At 41.9% G+C, this 12006-nt stretch overlaps 1 protein-coding gene across 5 annotated transcripts in view; it reads right to left on the bottom strand.

The window, feature by feature from the left end:
• The window catches only part of fhod3b (formin homology 2 domain containing 3b), a 119298-nt gene that overhangs the window by 2532 nt on the left and 104760 nt on the right, over nt 1–12006 (bottom strand). For 3 of the 5 annotated variants that reach the window (XM_060870458.1, XM_060870461.1, XM_060870460.1), the window contains 11 exons: nt 10658–11128; nt 9640–10529; nt 8193–8351; nt 6303–6485; nt 6069–6188; nt 5295–5456; nt 3945–4135; nt 2554–2746; nt 1583–1606; nt 637–817; nt 378–539 (listed from right to left, as the gene is read on the bottom strand). In XM_060870458.1, the coding sequence (XP_060726441.1) occupies nt 378–539; nt 637–817; nt 1583–1606; nt 2554–2746; nt 3945–4135; nt 5295–5456; nt 6069–6188; nt 6303–6485; nt 8193–8351; nt 9640–10529; nt 10658–11128 (2736 nt within the window). The remainder of the gene's footprint in view (nt 1–377; nt 540–636; nt 818–1582; nt 1607–2553; nt 2747–3944; nt 4136–5294; nt 5457–6068; nt 6189–6302; nt 6486–8192; nt 8352–9639; nt 10530–10657; nt 11129–12006) is intronic. The other 2 variants (XM_060870459.1, XM_060870462.1) reach the window with 1 other exon arrangement.

Genomic DNA, 12006 nt, shown 5'->3' on the forward strand with positions numbered 1-12006 from the left:
TCTGACCATTTCCTCTGCAGAATACGAATGAGTGTGGCCTTTATTTGTCGTGCGAGCTTCGTGTCTGATCGCCTGCACAGTACACAGTCGAAACGAATTACTCTTTCGAAGCTGAGCTTGAGATTGAAATGAAGACAAACATCAGGGACTGAGATACCAGGCGGTGATTCATCATCTCTGTTTTGTGTCAGTTCCTTGCTCCTGGGATTTGAACTCATAACCTTCCACTCAGTAGTCCAACACCTCGAGCTACCACTTCACTATCTATGTTACAATCCTACAAACACAGGTACGCCGGAAAGTATAGTGCATATTCTCCTGTCTGTTGTAACTGCTTATGTCGTGTCATGTATTACAAATGTCACACAATGACTTACAGGACTTGCGGTTAGCTCTTGAGCGTCTCCTCTCGCGAGGCTGACTGCGCTGACTGGGGCCCTGAGTTGCTGACTTTACAATGCGCTCCATGATCTCATCTGCTGTGTCTTCCATGCAGTTCGACGTGTCTTCGTTGGCAGAGGACCACAGTCCGAGGCGGCCTATATGAACACAGAAACAACCGTTCTGTTCAAAACATTGCTCCCAACATAATCCGTAGCTACAGAGTTAATGGTAAAGCTACAGGTTTGGACGCACCTCGGCTAGCTCGGGTGCGGGTGCGTAGACCAGGCAGGACTGAAGGGGTGGTGTCTCCAAGCTGCAGACTGTCTCTCAGCACTGCGGTCATCTGCTCGTGCTCTGCTGCATCCTCGGCGTAGTCAAGTCCCTGCACTGGAGCGTCCTGACCGTCTGCTGTAGCGCCTGCAAACTTGCCGCTCTGTGGAGGAAATAACAGATAAACCACAGATAAATCCCATTGTCCAGTTGCTGTCCATCACCTCTTTCCTCTGGCTTTTGTTAGTTCAGTCTCTTGGCTTGCAGGGATATTTGTTGGCAGTCATGAATCTTTCCATGCAGGCAAAAACCATTTCTAGCATGCACCATAAACACCAAAGTGCACACTGAGCACACTTAGTATCGTTAGACTGTTGCCTTATCGTTAATATGTGCACAGTCAACAGGACAGTGCTGCTCTGAGATATTCAGTGGAACGCAACATAAAACTAATGCAAATCTACTGTCCACTGTGTGTTTATTTTAATGATCTCATGGACACACTCATCAAAATGTCTGCATTTCACTTGTTGCTTTATAGATTCCACATGGTGACCCTGCTCCCTGACTTCTCTTCCTTCTCTCACGGCTCGTGTAATGGGATCACAAACGCATTGCCCCTCTGCAGGCCCTTTCAACACCAGCTCCTTTGCTGGCGGTCTGTGTGTGTGTGTGTGTGTGTGTGTGTGAAGGAGTTATTAGTGAACGTGACTCTCTTAGGACTGGTGTACATTTTCAACAATTCCGTCATGTATCATGGAATATCTGACGGTCTCTGTTAGTCTCTGGCCGCTGATTGCAGTCAAAGTCGTTAAAAGTTAGTAAAATGTTGAAGGGCACATGGGGATAAACGGGGCTTCACGTGCACACACACACACACACACACAAACACACACACATAAATATAACTGCACACAACCCCGCATACCTCACTATCTTCTTCATCCTCACTCTAGAAAGGAGAAATGGAAACATGACGGGTGAAAGAAAAAAACAAAATACAAAACAAACTGTACGTAGTGACGGAACAAAAAAGAATTTAAACAAATAAAACATATAAACAATAAACCTTACCAATGCCAACAAGAACCTGAGAAGAATCTATACATAGCTTAATAATTATTCCTTACTTAAAAAAAACAACTTTGTGTGTGTTTAATTAAAATTTAATTTCATTTAAAAAAAAACCTGTGTTTAATTATGTTGCTAATGTTGAAAGGTCATTAAGGGAAAATTGTGATAAGCATTAAAACGGCTATATGACTGAAGCTGGTAAAGAAATCTGAGATGATCTAATGAAGTACGTTATAGCGTTATAACCAGTACACACAGAGCAACGTTAAAGTGGCTGCACCAGCTTCAGTGCTCACATGCTGCTTCACTGCTGTTCTTCAGACCCGTGAAAACTGTTGGATTTTTAGGCTGAGATTTAAACCGAAGTATCCCTCGATGAATTAAACAAAAACAAAGCAGGACTTCCCCACAGAGACCGGCTTTAGCAGGTCATGTCTGAGGAATCAGAGGTAGCCTTAGGCACAGCTACAGTACCACTGATATTAATTACTCAGGTCAGGTGCTGGTGTTTGGCAACTGGAATGGATCAGATTTATTAACTTTACCTCGTATTAATGACCCCCTACAGACTCACTGCTAAAGAGCAACCTTTAAATACATTTTCGCTGTCAGTCTATTATGAGTTTGCTAATATAGCTTAAAGTAAAGTTACATTTTTTGTGCATGCTATATAACTAACTACAGTTACAAAAAAAAAGACACACAAACAAACAAACAAATAAATAAATAATAATGAATCGGTTTGGTTTGATCTGCACCATCTAGTGATATAAGTTTAGAACTGAACCAAGCACAAGGATAAAACCCATTAGAGGGCGCACTCACATCAGTGATCATTTTGCCCCTGGTCTTGTTCCTCTCACGGTGGTTCGCTCTTTTCTGTTTCTGCTGCAGGACTCTCTCCCGGGTGGTGCGGTACTCCAGTGCAAACTCGCTGAGGATCTTACAGAAGCGGTGGATGCTGACCTCCCTCACTGCGTATGCTGGGTGGCCCAGGAACAGCAGGAAGGCATGGAACCTGCAGATCATCCACAGAGAAGTTTAGACATCCTGGAAGTGCTACGTTTAGCCCTTATTGTGTCTTGGAGGAATCCCTGCAATCCCTAATACTGCAGACATGGACTGTCTGGCCCCGTGGACTGGGTCAGCATCTCTTATTAAGAGTTTACAAGGAACAATACAATCTGATGCGATAACTGAAAATCAGTAAAATGTGTTGTTTATGTACAGTAATATTCAGGGGGAAAAAAGGTTATTCTTGGTTGAAACGTTTTTTCGATTATACTGGACAGCTGACATTACTAACCCGAGGTTCTTGCCCTTTTCAGAATTATAAGACTTCATTTTTTCCAGATTAGATACCTATGCAAGAAAAAGTTTAACTTCTTAACATTTCTCATTTCAAAAGCAATAATCACTATAACGCTTTATAATGACACTAAAAATGTTATCCACGATCCAGATGTGCAAAGCTGATAGAGACACCCGGTTTGCAGCTGGAACTGCAGTCTATTCCTTCTGCTAACTTACTGTATGATCCAGGGGGTGAATACTTATGCAACCATCAACCTCGATATCTGCTTTTTATTTATTTTAATTAAATTTCATCTCACAAATAAAAGATAGGTTTTACCTACAGGTGTAAATGTAAGGTGTGTAAATAAAACTCTAACAATAATAATTAAGATAAGTAAATGGTGTGGTCAATACTGTTGTTTGAGTATTTTGATATAAAAAAAAAGTATTTTAAAAAAAATAAAAAAACATAAAAAAAAATAGCTCTCTTCACTAATCCAGTCTTCTTGCCCTTTCCAAACCATTAAAAGGCTTTTATTTCTACACTTTTATTTATTTATTATTATTTTTTATAACCTTTCCAAATATTCAGTGCTTTATGATCTAAGAAATAGTTAAAGGTTATTAATTGCATTACAGCAGGGTGAAGCGTGTAATGTTCTACACATTAGAGAATGTACAGTAGTGCAAAAAAGAGAATTCTGAAGACAACAAATTTATATTCTTAGTATCTTTGGTCTGAGTATTTTTATTTCCTCCTAAATGAAGTCCATCTGAACTTCTGGCTTAGTAAATAAGTGCTTGTGAAGCCTTAGATTGTCTGTGTAAATGGTCAAGGAGATTGCTTTAACTACAACACTACGGCTGTCCTGTCCTCTCTACTCAGCAAGAATGTACAAGATAAACCTCAGGTCGTTAACCTGTTAATGATGCGCCTGTGGACGATGGTGAGGATGATGATCCTCTCAGCACAGTCTTTCAGGAAGTCAGACATGCGCTGCTTTAGTGCCAGCTTCATCTCATGCTTAGCAATGACCTTTAGGTGGTCCCAGGAAGCTTTGCAGCGCCGCTCCATCTGAGCCAGATTGTCCTGCAGTTGGTCAAAGTCCACCTGAAGACAGCAGGACAGAAGGGCTCTTATAAATCCATTTGTAATCCAGTGTCCTTACATACACATTGTCATGCACATGCCTTCCTACGTGTCATCGCCAACTCTCTGCTGTTCACTAATACACACACGCAGGCGTTAGTAGCTGTGTAAACTTTTGAAGTTGTGTTATGCTGTCGCGAATAACATCACAGACATCGTCACAGTTATTAAAGTAAGCTCAGGTGATAAAGGACACGCAGTCACTGAAAATCAGAAAAATGTGGATAATGCATTTGTTAATGTGTGTAAATAATTTCTTATTTGAAAAAAAAATCTTGCTTTTTGTTTTATACTGAGCTGAATCTCAAGACCTTTCTTCTAGATTGTTTTGATTTTTTTCAGATTTTCTGTGTTCTAACAAACATTTGAAAGAATGTTAGCTGCTGTATGCGATACGAATACAGAATAGGTTACAGAATATACAGGAGTATAAAAAAGTAGCATTTCTGCAGACAAAAATTTTTGATTTTTATTATGCTCGGTCTTAGTGTCTTCTTTACGTCCTCCTGAATGATCGCTCCGCTGTGTTGTTAACACAAACGCTAATCCAGGTGTATAAAGCTCCACACGTCACAGGCCACAGCACTACAGAGTTTAGACATCGTTTACCATCAAGTCAGTTCATCAGCTGATTACTCAGTGTGTTAGGAGCAGAAAATAAGATAAATGTGTGGCAAAATACAAACAGGAAGTTCATCAGACCAAACCAAGCTGACAAGATGGCGTGTATATATAAAACATACCGATGCGTACCGATCTTTTTTTTTCTCATTTAAAAAAAACAAATTTTGTATGCTCTATAATTCTATAATTTGTAATCACTATGGAGCTTCAGAAATGTTCAAAAAATGTTTTTCAGGATCCAGAGGTGTAAAGCTGATTGAGTCAAAAATTTGTGTCCCAATAAAAAGATACTCTGGACCTTCGGATGTAAGATGAAGCTGTAACCTATACAAATGACATGCTTTTTCACTTCCAGGTGTATGACTAGAAGGAAAGTTCGAACAGATTAAATAATTATTCAAACTTTATTATTTAAACTGTATCTCCTTCGATATGTCCTTAACATGTCCTGTCTGAAGTGCACTAAAAGCTTCATAAATCAGATTGGGTGCATTACCTTAGCAGAGCGGGTGATTGCGCCAATCTCAGAGTACAGGTCGGAACTTTCCGGAAATTTGTCCACGACGATGGAGCAGACGTGGTGAAGCAGAGACTGTTTATGCACAGTGTCTTTTACTTCTGGGACTTTCTCCAGGTAACTCAGCTCAAAGCCCTTAGCCTGAACACACACACACACACACACACACACACACACACATTAAAATGGACAATATCAGAGGAACTTTCCTGTAACAAAGTAAATTGGCGTTATAAATACATCCACATTGACCAAATGGGTCACTCTGGATCTCATCCAGTAAATAATTTCTATAAAAAGGGTTTCTAATCATAGGCCATTTCCACAATTTACAGACATTTTTCTGCTACAGCTGAGTAGATTACCATCAGTTCCATTAAGCAATAATACAGAATGCTTTGAAAAGCAAGGCGGGTCAGTAGTCTGCTCGTATGCATGCTCACATGAACGCTTCGTTGGCTTGGAAATAGTTGAATATGAATCAAATGTGGTAAAGTACAGGAACTCACTGGCCTGCACTCGGGTCAGCCTTGTAGTGCTGAAGACCCAGCCGAAGTAAAAACGGGAAATCTCCCAAATGACATGACACGAATTTGTCTTGCTTTGTTCTCTTGCCCATACTCAATGGTTTACTGTAAATGTGCTTTCAATCCTTTATTACCTCTTTCCTTTTTTGTTCTCCCCATTCCTTCAAAGAGAAAAGAAAAGGGAGGAGGAGGAGGGGTAAAGGCCGCGAGCACGGCTATAACTCACATTTGAACCATTGAGGAAATTGCCGATAGCGAGTAGTGTGGACAGAATAAAGCACAGTGTCTTGTTCTTCTCCAGCTGACTCATGCCCTCCTTCAGGTCCTGTAAGGGCTCTGCCACTTCCTAAAAGAGAAAAAGACAGAGACTAATTTACCCAATCGATGTGTGCTGCATGATCTAACAACAGCTGTGTACATGTAGACAGTAAAGCCTGTGAATCTTGTGCAGTCTCCTGACCTTCTCCAATACATCATAGTCCATCTTGAAAGCCCAGAGGTGCAGGCGAGCAGACAGCTCACTGATGGAGGAGAGCGTGAGGAGGAACTGTTCAGCGCTGCCCAGAGGAATGTCTGGGTTCGCCAGCTGTGCTTCCTGTATCTTCTGCTTCTCCTCTTCTGTGGGGATCATCGTCAGGATTTTCTAGACAGAAGAAAGACAGCCATGTTGAAATTTGAAGCTTTGTTTCGCAGAACATTTCTTAAGGATTTACATTTCTCTTTGTGAATAACATGCATTAGTCATTATTAGTTATTAGTGTGAAAAAGAATCATTATGTCAGTCACGTTTCCTCCAGGTTCTTCATTTTCCTCAAAACTCTAAAAGGTAAATTGACCATGCAAAATTTACAAGGTGTAAATGTGTGTGTGTGTGTGTGTGTGTCTGAATGTCTTGCAATGGACTACAGTCCCAGGAAGAGTGTATTCCTGCCTCACACCCTGTGTTCTTAGGATAGCCACCAGATCTACATAAGACGATTATGAATTATGTAATGTGCATTAATACTAAAGCTGTATGTCAAACAAACATATTACACACTGCAGAACTATCATTATATCCCCTATTTAATTCGAACGCCATTAAGGTGCCCGGATTGACTCAAATTCCCAAATATTGTCCCGTCATTAACGGAGCGAAACTGTTATATTGTCCCGTCATTGACTACTGAGTGAAACTGAGTGACTGAATGATTGCATTATGCTTGAATGACCAGACAGAATATATTGCTTAATCTGGGACTACATTACTAAAGGTGGCTTAAATCTGAAATGAACAGGTCAGACGCACAAATGAGAGCAAGTCAGTAAGAGAGACTGGACCTGAGGGAAGTGTGTGAATCACTGTATTGTGTCATGCTATGAATTTATTCAGGTACTGAACTAGTTCATAATTCCCCTAATGTACCCCTAACAGACTGATAAATAACAACATCTGGAGAAAATCATTAACACATAAATAACACTCGTCGTTTCGATGTATAGAATGATGTCATCTGTGCTACGACTCTCTGGTAGTTTTCATCTTTTACGTAATTGCGTCCGCACAAGAAAAGTTAGCAGAGTGTCTGTGTGAGAAAAACAGCAGATCCCATGATGTCCGTTAGCACATGTTAGAATCTTGTTTTATATTGTGGTGTCATTTGAGCATTTATTCATCTCATTGATTCGTTCTTCAATTCTTCATTTTTAAATCATTCTAAAATTAATCAGCAACCAGAAAAAAAAAATAAACTTGCATGTTTTTAAACCGATAGGATCAGATTATATTAAACAGCATTTTCTGAGTTAATGCCTTTTGTGTGCCAACTCAGCAAAAGTTAATATTGCGAATAAAGTTCTATTGAGCCATCAATCGCTCGATTTTGCTTTTTCAAATATGCTTTTATGTGGCAGGCTTTTACGACTGAATGAGAGCGAGAGAGCGAGAGAGAGAGAGAGAGAGAGAGAGAGAGAGAGAGAGAGAGAGAGAGAGAGAGAGAGAGAAAGAGAGAGAGAGAGAGAGAGAGAGAGAGAGAGAGAGAGAGAGAGAGGGAGAGAGAGAGAGAGAGAGAGAGAGAGAGAGAGAGAGAGAGAGAGAGAGAGAGAGAGAGAGAGAGAGAGAGAGAGAGTGGGAGAGAGAGAGAAAGAGAGAGAGAGAGAGAGAGGGAGAGAGAGAGAGAGAGAGAGAGAGAGAGAGGGAGAGAGAGAGAGAGAGAGCATTTAAGTGAGAGCATTTGAATGAGAAACACATTTGTAAGTGTTTAAAATCTTATATGAAGTGTGAGGCACATGTTCAGGTTTGCTATGGTGTTATCACAGTTTTTTATTTCCGTACGTAAAACCGATATTAAAGTGAACTGGGGTGTGTTACCTCTATACCCTCTTTGTTCAGAGCATACTCGTCAAAGTTGAGGATGGCTGTTTTGATGGTGCGTGGTGGTGGAAGAACAGTGAGGCCGATGTTGATGGCGTTGCTTCTTTTGGAGTCGAGAACAATGATCTCCTGCCGTTTCCCATCGGCTGCTGTTTTCTAAATTAGCAAAATATTCAGCATAAAAACTCTTACATTCAGGTTTGCGTTAGCTGCTTTATTTTCATTTTCCACCTTGTTTTTTTTTTGTGCCCTGTATTGTGTGGTGAGAACTTATGTTGAGAGTTTGTGATGTTGCTGCCCAGCTTCGGTTGCTATTATGGTAAATCGTATTCTATTTTGGACCATAACCGAGTGAAAATGTCACCATCAAAAACATATGTCAGGGCAACAGTCACCCATCTGGTCTAAAACATCACTTGGTTCTCATTATGACTTTGCACGGACTGCTCGCTCGCTCCCTCGCTTGTCGGCTAACTGTTGAGATATCCATCTACCGTCCCTAACGCATGATTTGAAAAAAAAGAAAGAAAGAAAGGCAAAAAAAGAAAGGAAAAAAAAAATAAAACGCTTTCTGAAGACTACCTTAAAATGAATTGGAACGGAATTTCTTTAATGTGGGTGATTAAGAAAAACAAAGCTTTCCAAGATATGAATGCCAGTGGGATCTATGCTAAGTGCAACTGGCTTAGAAAACACGCAGGCACCTGAGGGCTATTTTTGGACTTTGATGGAGAATATTTCTGCACATGTGAGAGGCAAGACATTTTGCTTTCAATGGAAAACACAGGGAGGAAAGAGAAGGAGAGAAGGAACAGAGAGGGAAAGACGGAGTTAGGAGCAGCTCCTAGGTGAGGGGAGAAGCCCTGACCGGCAAAGACACAGTCAGAAAAACATCATAAGCGAATAACCTGTGAATAATCTGTGCAGCACTTCCTGATATCAGTCTTTCATTGTATTATGGATTGATGCTGAACACACAGACATGTAATCTCAGGAAGTTTACGGTTTCCAGTACAACACCGGTACCATCTCAAAGGCTTGTACAGATTACAGGAAAATGTTAAAACATTGGCAGATCTGATGGAGCCTTAAAATAATACACAACATCCATCAGAGCCAATCGAGCCAGTGTTGCACCAGACAGACTGAGATTTCCCCGGTCTGCTTCCAATCTCATGTGCTCGTCTGACAGTGAACGGACTGTGGTGACACCGAGGCAAACGAGACGTGCCGTAATCCGCACCACATGTTTGCCTGAGAAGACCTGAAATGCTTCTGGCAGAATGTCTTTGCTAAAGAATGACAGAATTCTCTTTCTATTTTGTGCAAAAGGATTAAGAGTTGATCTATAGCTACACATTTCTGTTGCCCCAGACTAAAAATACTACATGACTGACAGCAGGAAACGATATGTTACCATCTCAAGGAATACCATCGTGTTTACCTTTGTAACAGGAAGTTCTTTGGACTTGGTTTCAAAGAGGAGCTCCAACTTGGCTGTGTCCAACTTTACTGGTTCCAGTTTGGACCACAGTGACTCCTTGCAGCGCTTGTCACTACTGTATTGCCAGTCTGTGGGTCTCACCTCGTTCCAGAAGAGTCTGATAGTCTTCTTCTTCTTCTGAAAGAGCGGTGGCTCTCCTCGACTATGATGAGGAGAACCGATATGCGAGGAAGACACTGGGACCATAGAAGGTGGTGGAGGAGGTAACATTCCTCCTGGTACAGGGGGAGGGGGAGGACAACCGAAAAGTGGAGGAGGGGGTGGGAGGTTTGGTATACAAGGGGGCGGGGGAGGGGGTGTCATGTGGTCACCTGACTTGATCATGTTTCCAACATCCAAAATGTCTATATCATCTTCCTCGAAAAGGTCAGTAAAGTCCATCTCTTTGATGCGAAGTTCTCGAGGTGTGGCCATCAGCTGGTCCCAGATGTGATCTGACTCTTTTTTAGGTGGCGCGGGTGAAGGTGCTTTCTCTTTCCCTTCAAGCTCAGCTTCGTGAGGAGAGACCAGCCCCTTCACCAAGTCACCGAATTTCTCGGCCACGATCCGCACGTTGCCGTGGTTGTCCAGATGCTGCACTTCCATTTTCTTCACATTGTCCTCACCTGCCTGCTGTCGAGCCTCCAGAGTTGAGATGCGAGTGGCGAGGCGGTTTACTGACGACTCCTGGCCTCCTGGGCCTTCTCTCTCTTGCCCGCTCTCCTTCTCCTCGTCTTCGACAGGCTTTGTATTTTGTGCATAGAGCATGTCCAGCATAAAGCGCTTGTTATTGAGGACTTTGTCACACTGTTCGTTGATGTCTGTTGCCTTAATGCATTCTGCCCACTGGCCTGATGGGAAAAGACAGGAAAAACATTGGTCCACTGTGTTCCAACATTGATGCAGCAGTGGTTTAAAAATTGTCCATTAATTTAAACATGACAGATGCACTTGTGATTGTCCGTGTCTTTTTTCTTACCTGCGTCATTATCACACATGAGCTTCTCCTCTCGCTCTTCCCTCTCCAGAGTGCTGCTTGCTGAGGAGATGCTGGAAGCCGAGCAGTTGTCCTTCTCATTAAGTTCCTCGTTCTGCCTTTCTTTCTCGCTGAGGGCCGTGCTGTCCTCTGTGTCTCTTTCCACCATCTGCTCTTTCTCACACTCTTCTTCCGCCTCTAATTCGGTCTCATTCTCCGCCACGTCCTCCGTCACATCCTCCGTGCACACCTTTTCCCTTTCTTCATCCTTCACTTTCGTAATTTCGCTTTTCTTGACCTCCTGTGCTTCTTTTTCATGTTCATCTTTTCTTAATGTCCATGCCTCTGTTTTGTCCGGCTCTGCATGCAGCACAGACACCGTTATATCCGTCTCCTCCACAGGCTTGTGCTCTTCCTCTGTCTCTGAGGACCACTGTAGGCCAGATTCCCTACATCTTGGTTCTGGCTCAGCTTCTGAACAGGGAAAAACAAATAAACAGACAAACACACATAATGCTTTCAAAAAGAACCATATTTTGATTTATCCTGACATCTCAAATAAATATCAAAACTTTGAAGTTCTGCAATTTCTAAGAATCTCATCCCGCTTTTGTACAGCAAAAAGATTTGAGGCTGTGTTTGTTTTTCAGTTGCCAGGATGATCAAGACAGGCCTTTATTGTTGTTACACCTGCAAGGTGCTTGGGTCATGGTGGGTTTTTGCCGCATGGTTGCTCTGCATGTGTTCCTCATCGTATCCTTGTACCCAGCATGCCTTTTATATCTCCACAACTCATTCCTCCGTCCTCTCTTACCGTAAGCCTCACACCCTCACTACATTTCCAGATCTTTATTTGGAAAAATAAATAAATGAAAAACAATCCTGCAGAAGCATAGGGGATGACAAAACAGGGCTGACGATTGAACGCCTCACAAACTTCAGGCCGTATGCGTCTGGGCAAAATAACCATGCAGCATTAGTCATAGTTAAGACAAACCATATTGGTACATGTGCTGTCAGAGCCAATTTCTTGTCCTCTCAGTTTGAAGGTGTGGTGAAAAAACGCGAGTCAATTCTAAAAACGAATGAGACTGGCATGTGAGCTGTACGGGATATTCAGGGTACTGCATGTCTGCACTTGAAATAATAACATTTTCTTTTGTTATGCTACTAAAGAGCCTTATAATCACCTGAATGTGGAAAGTTAAGGACGAAGTATTGGGTTCAGGATGAACGGATTCTTGGCTGGAATGCATCACTATCCCCTTACACACTCATAACCCTTTCTGACCAGAAGCTCTGTTCTACATGACTTTAAAAGCATAGACCTTCGTCTTACACTAATTCCAAAC

Source organism: Tachysurus vachellii, chromosome 5 (genome assembly GCF_030014155.1).
Source record: "Tachysurus vachellii isolate PV-2020 chromosome 5, HZAU_Pvac_v1, whole genome shotgun sequence".
NCBI classification, from domain to species: domain Eukaryota; kingdom Metazoa; phylum Chordata; class Actinopteri; order Siluriformes; family Bagridae; genus Tachysurus; species Tachysurus vachellii.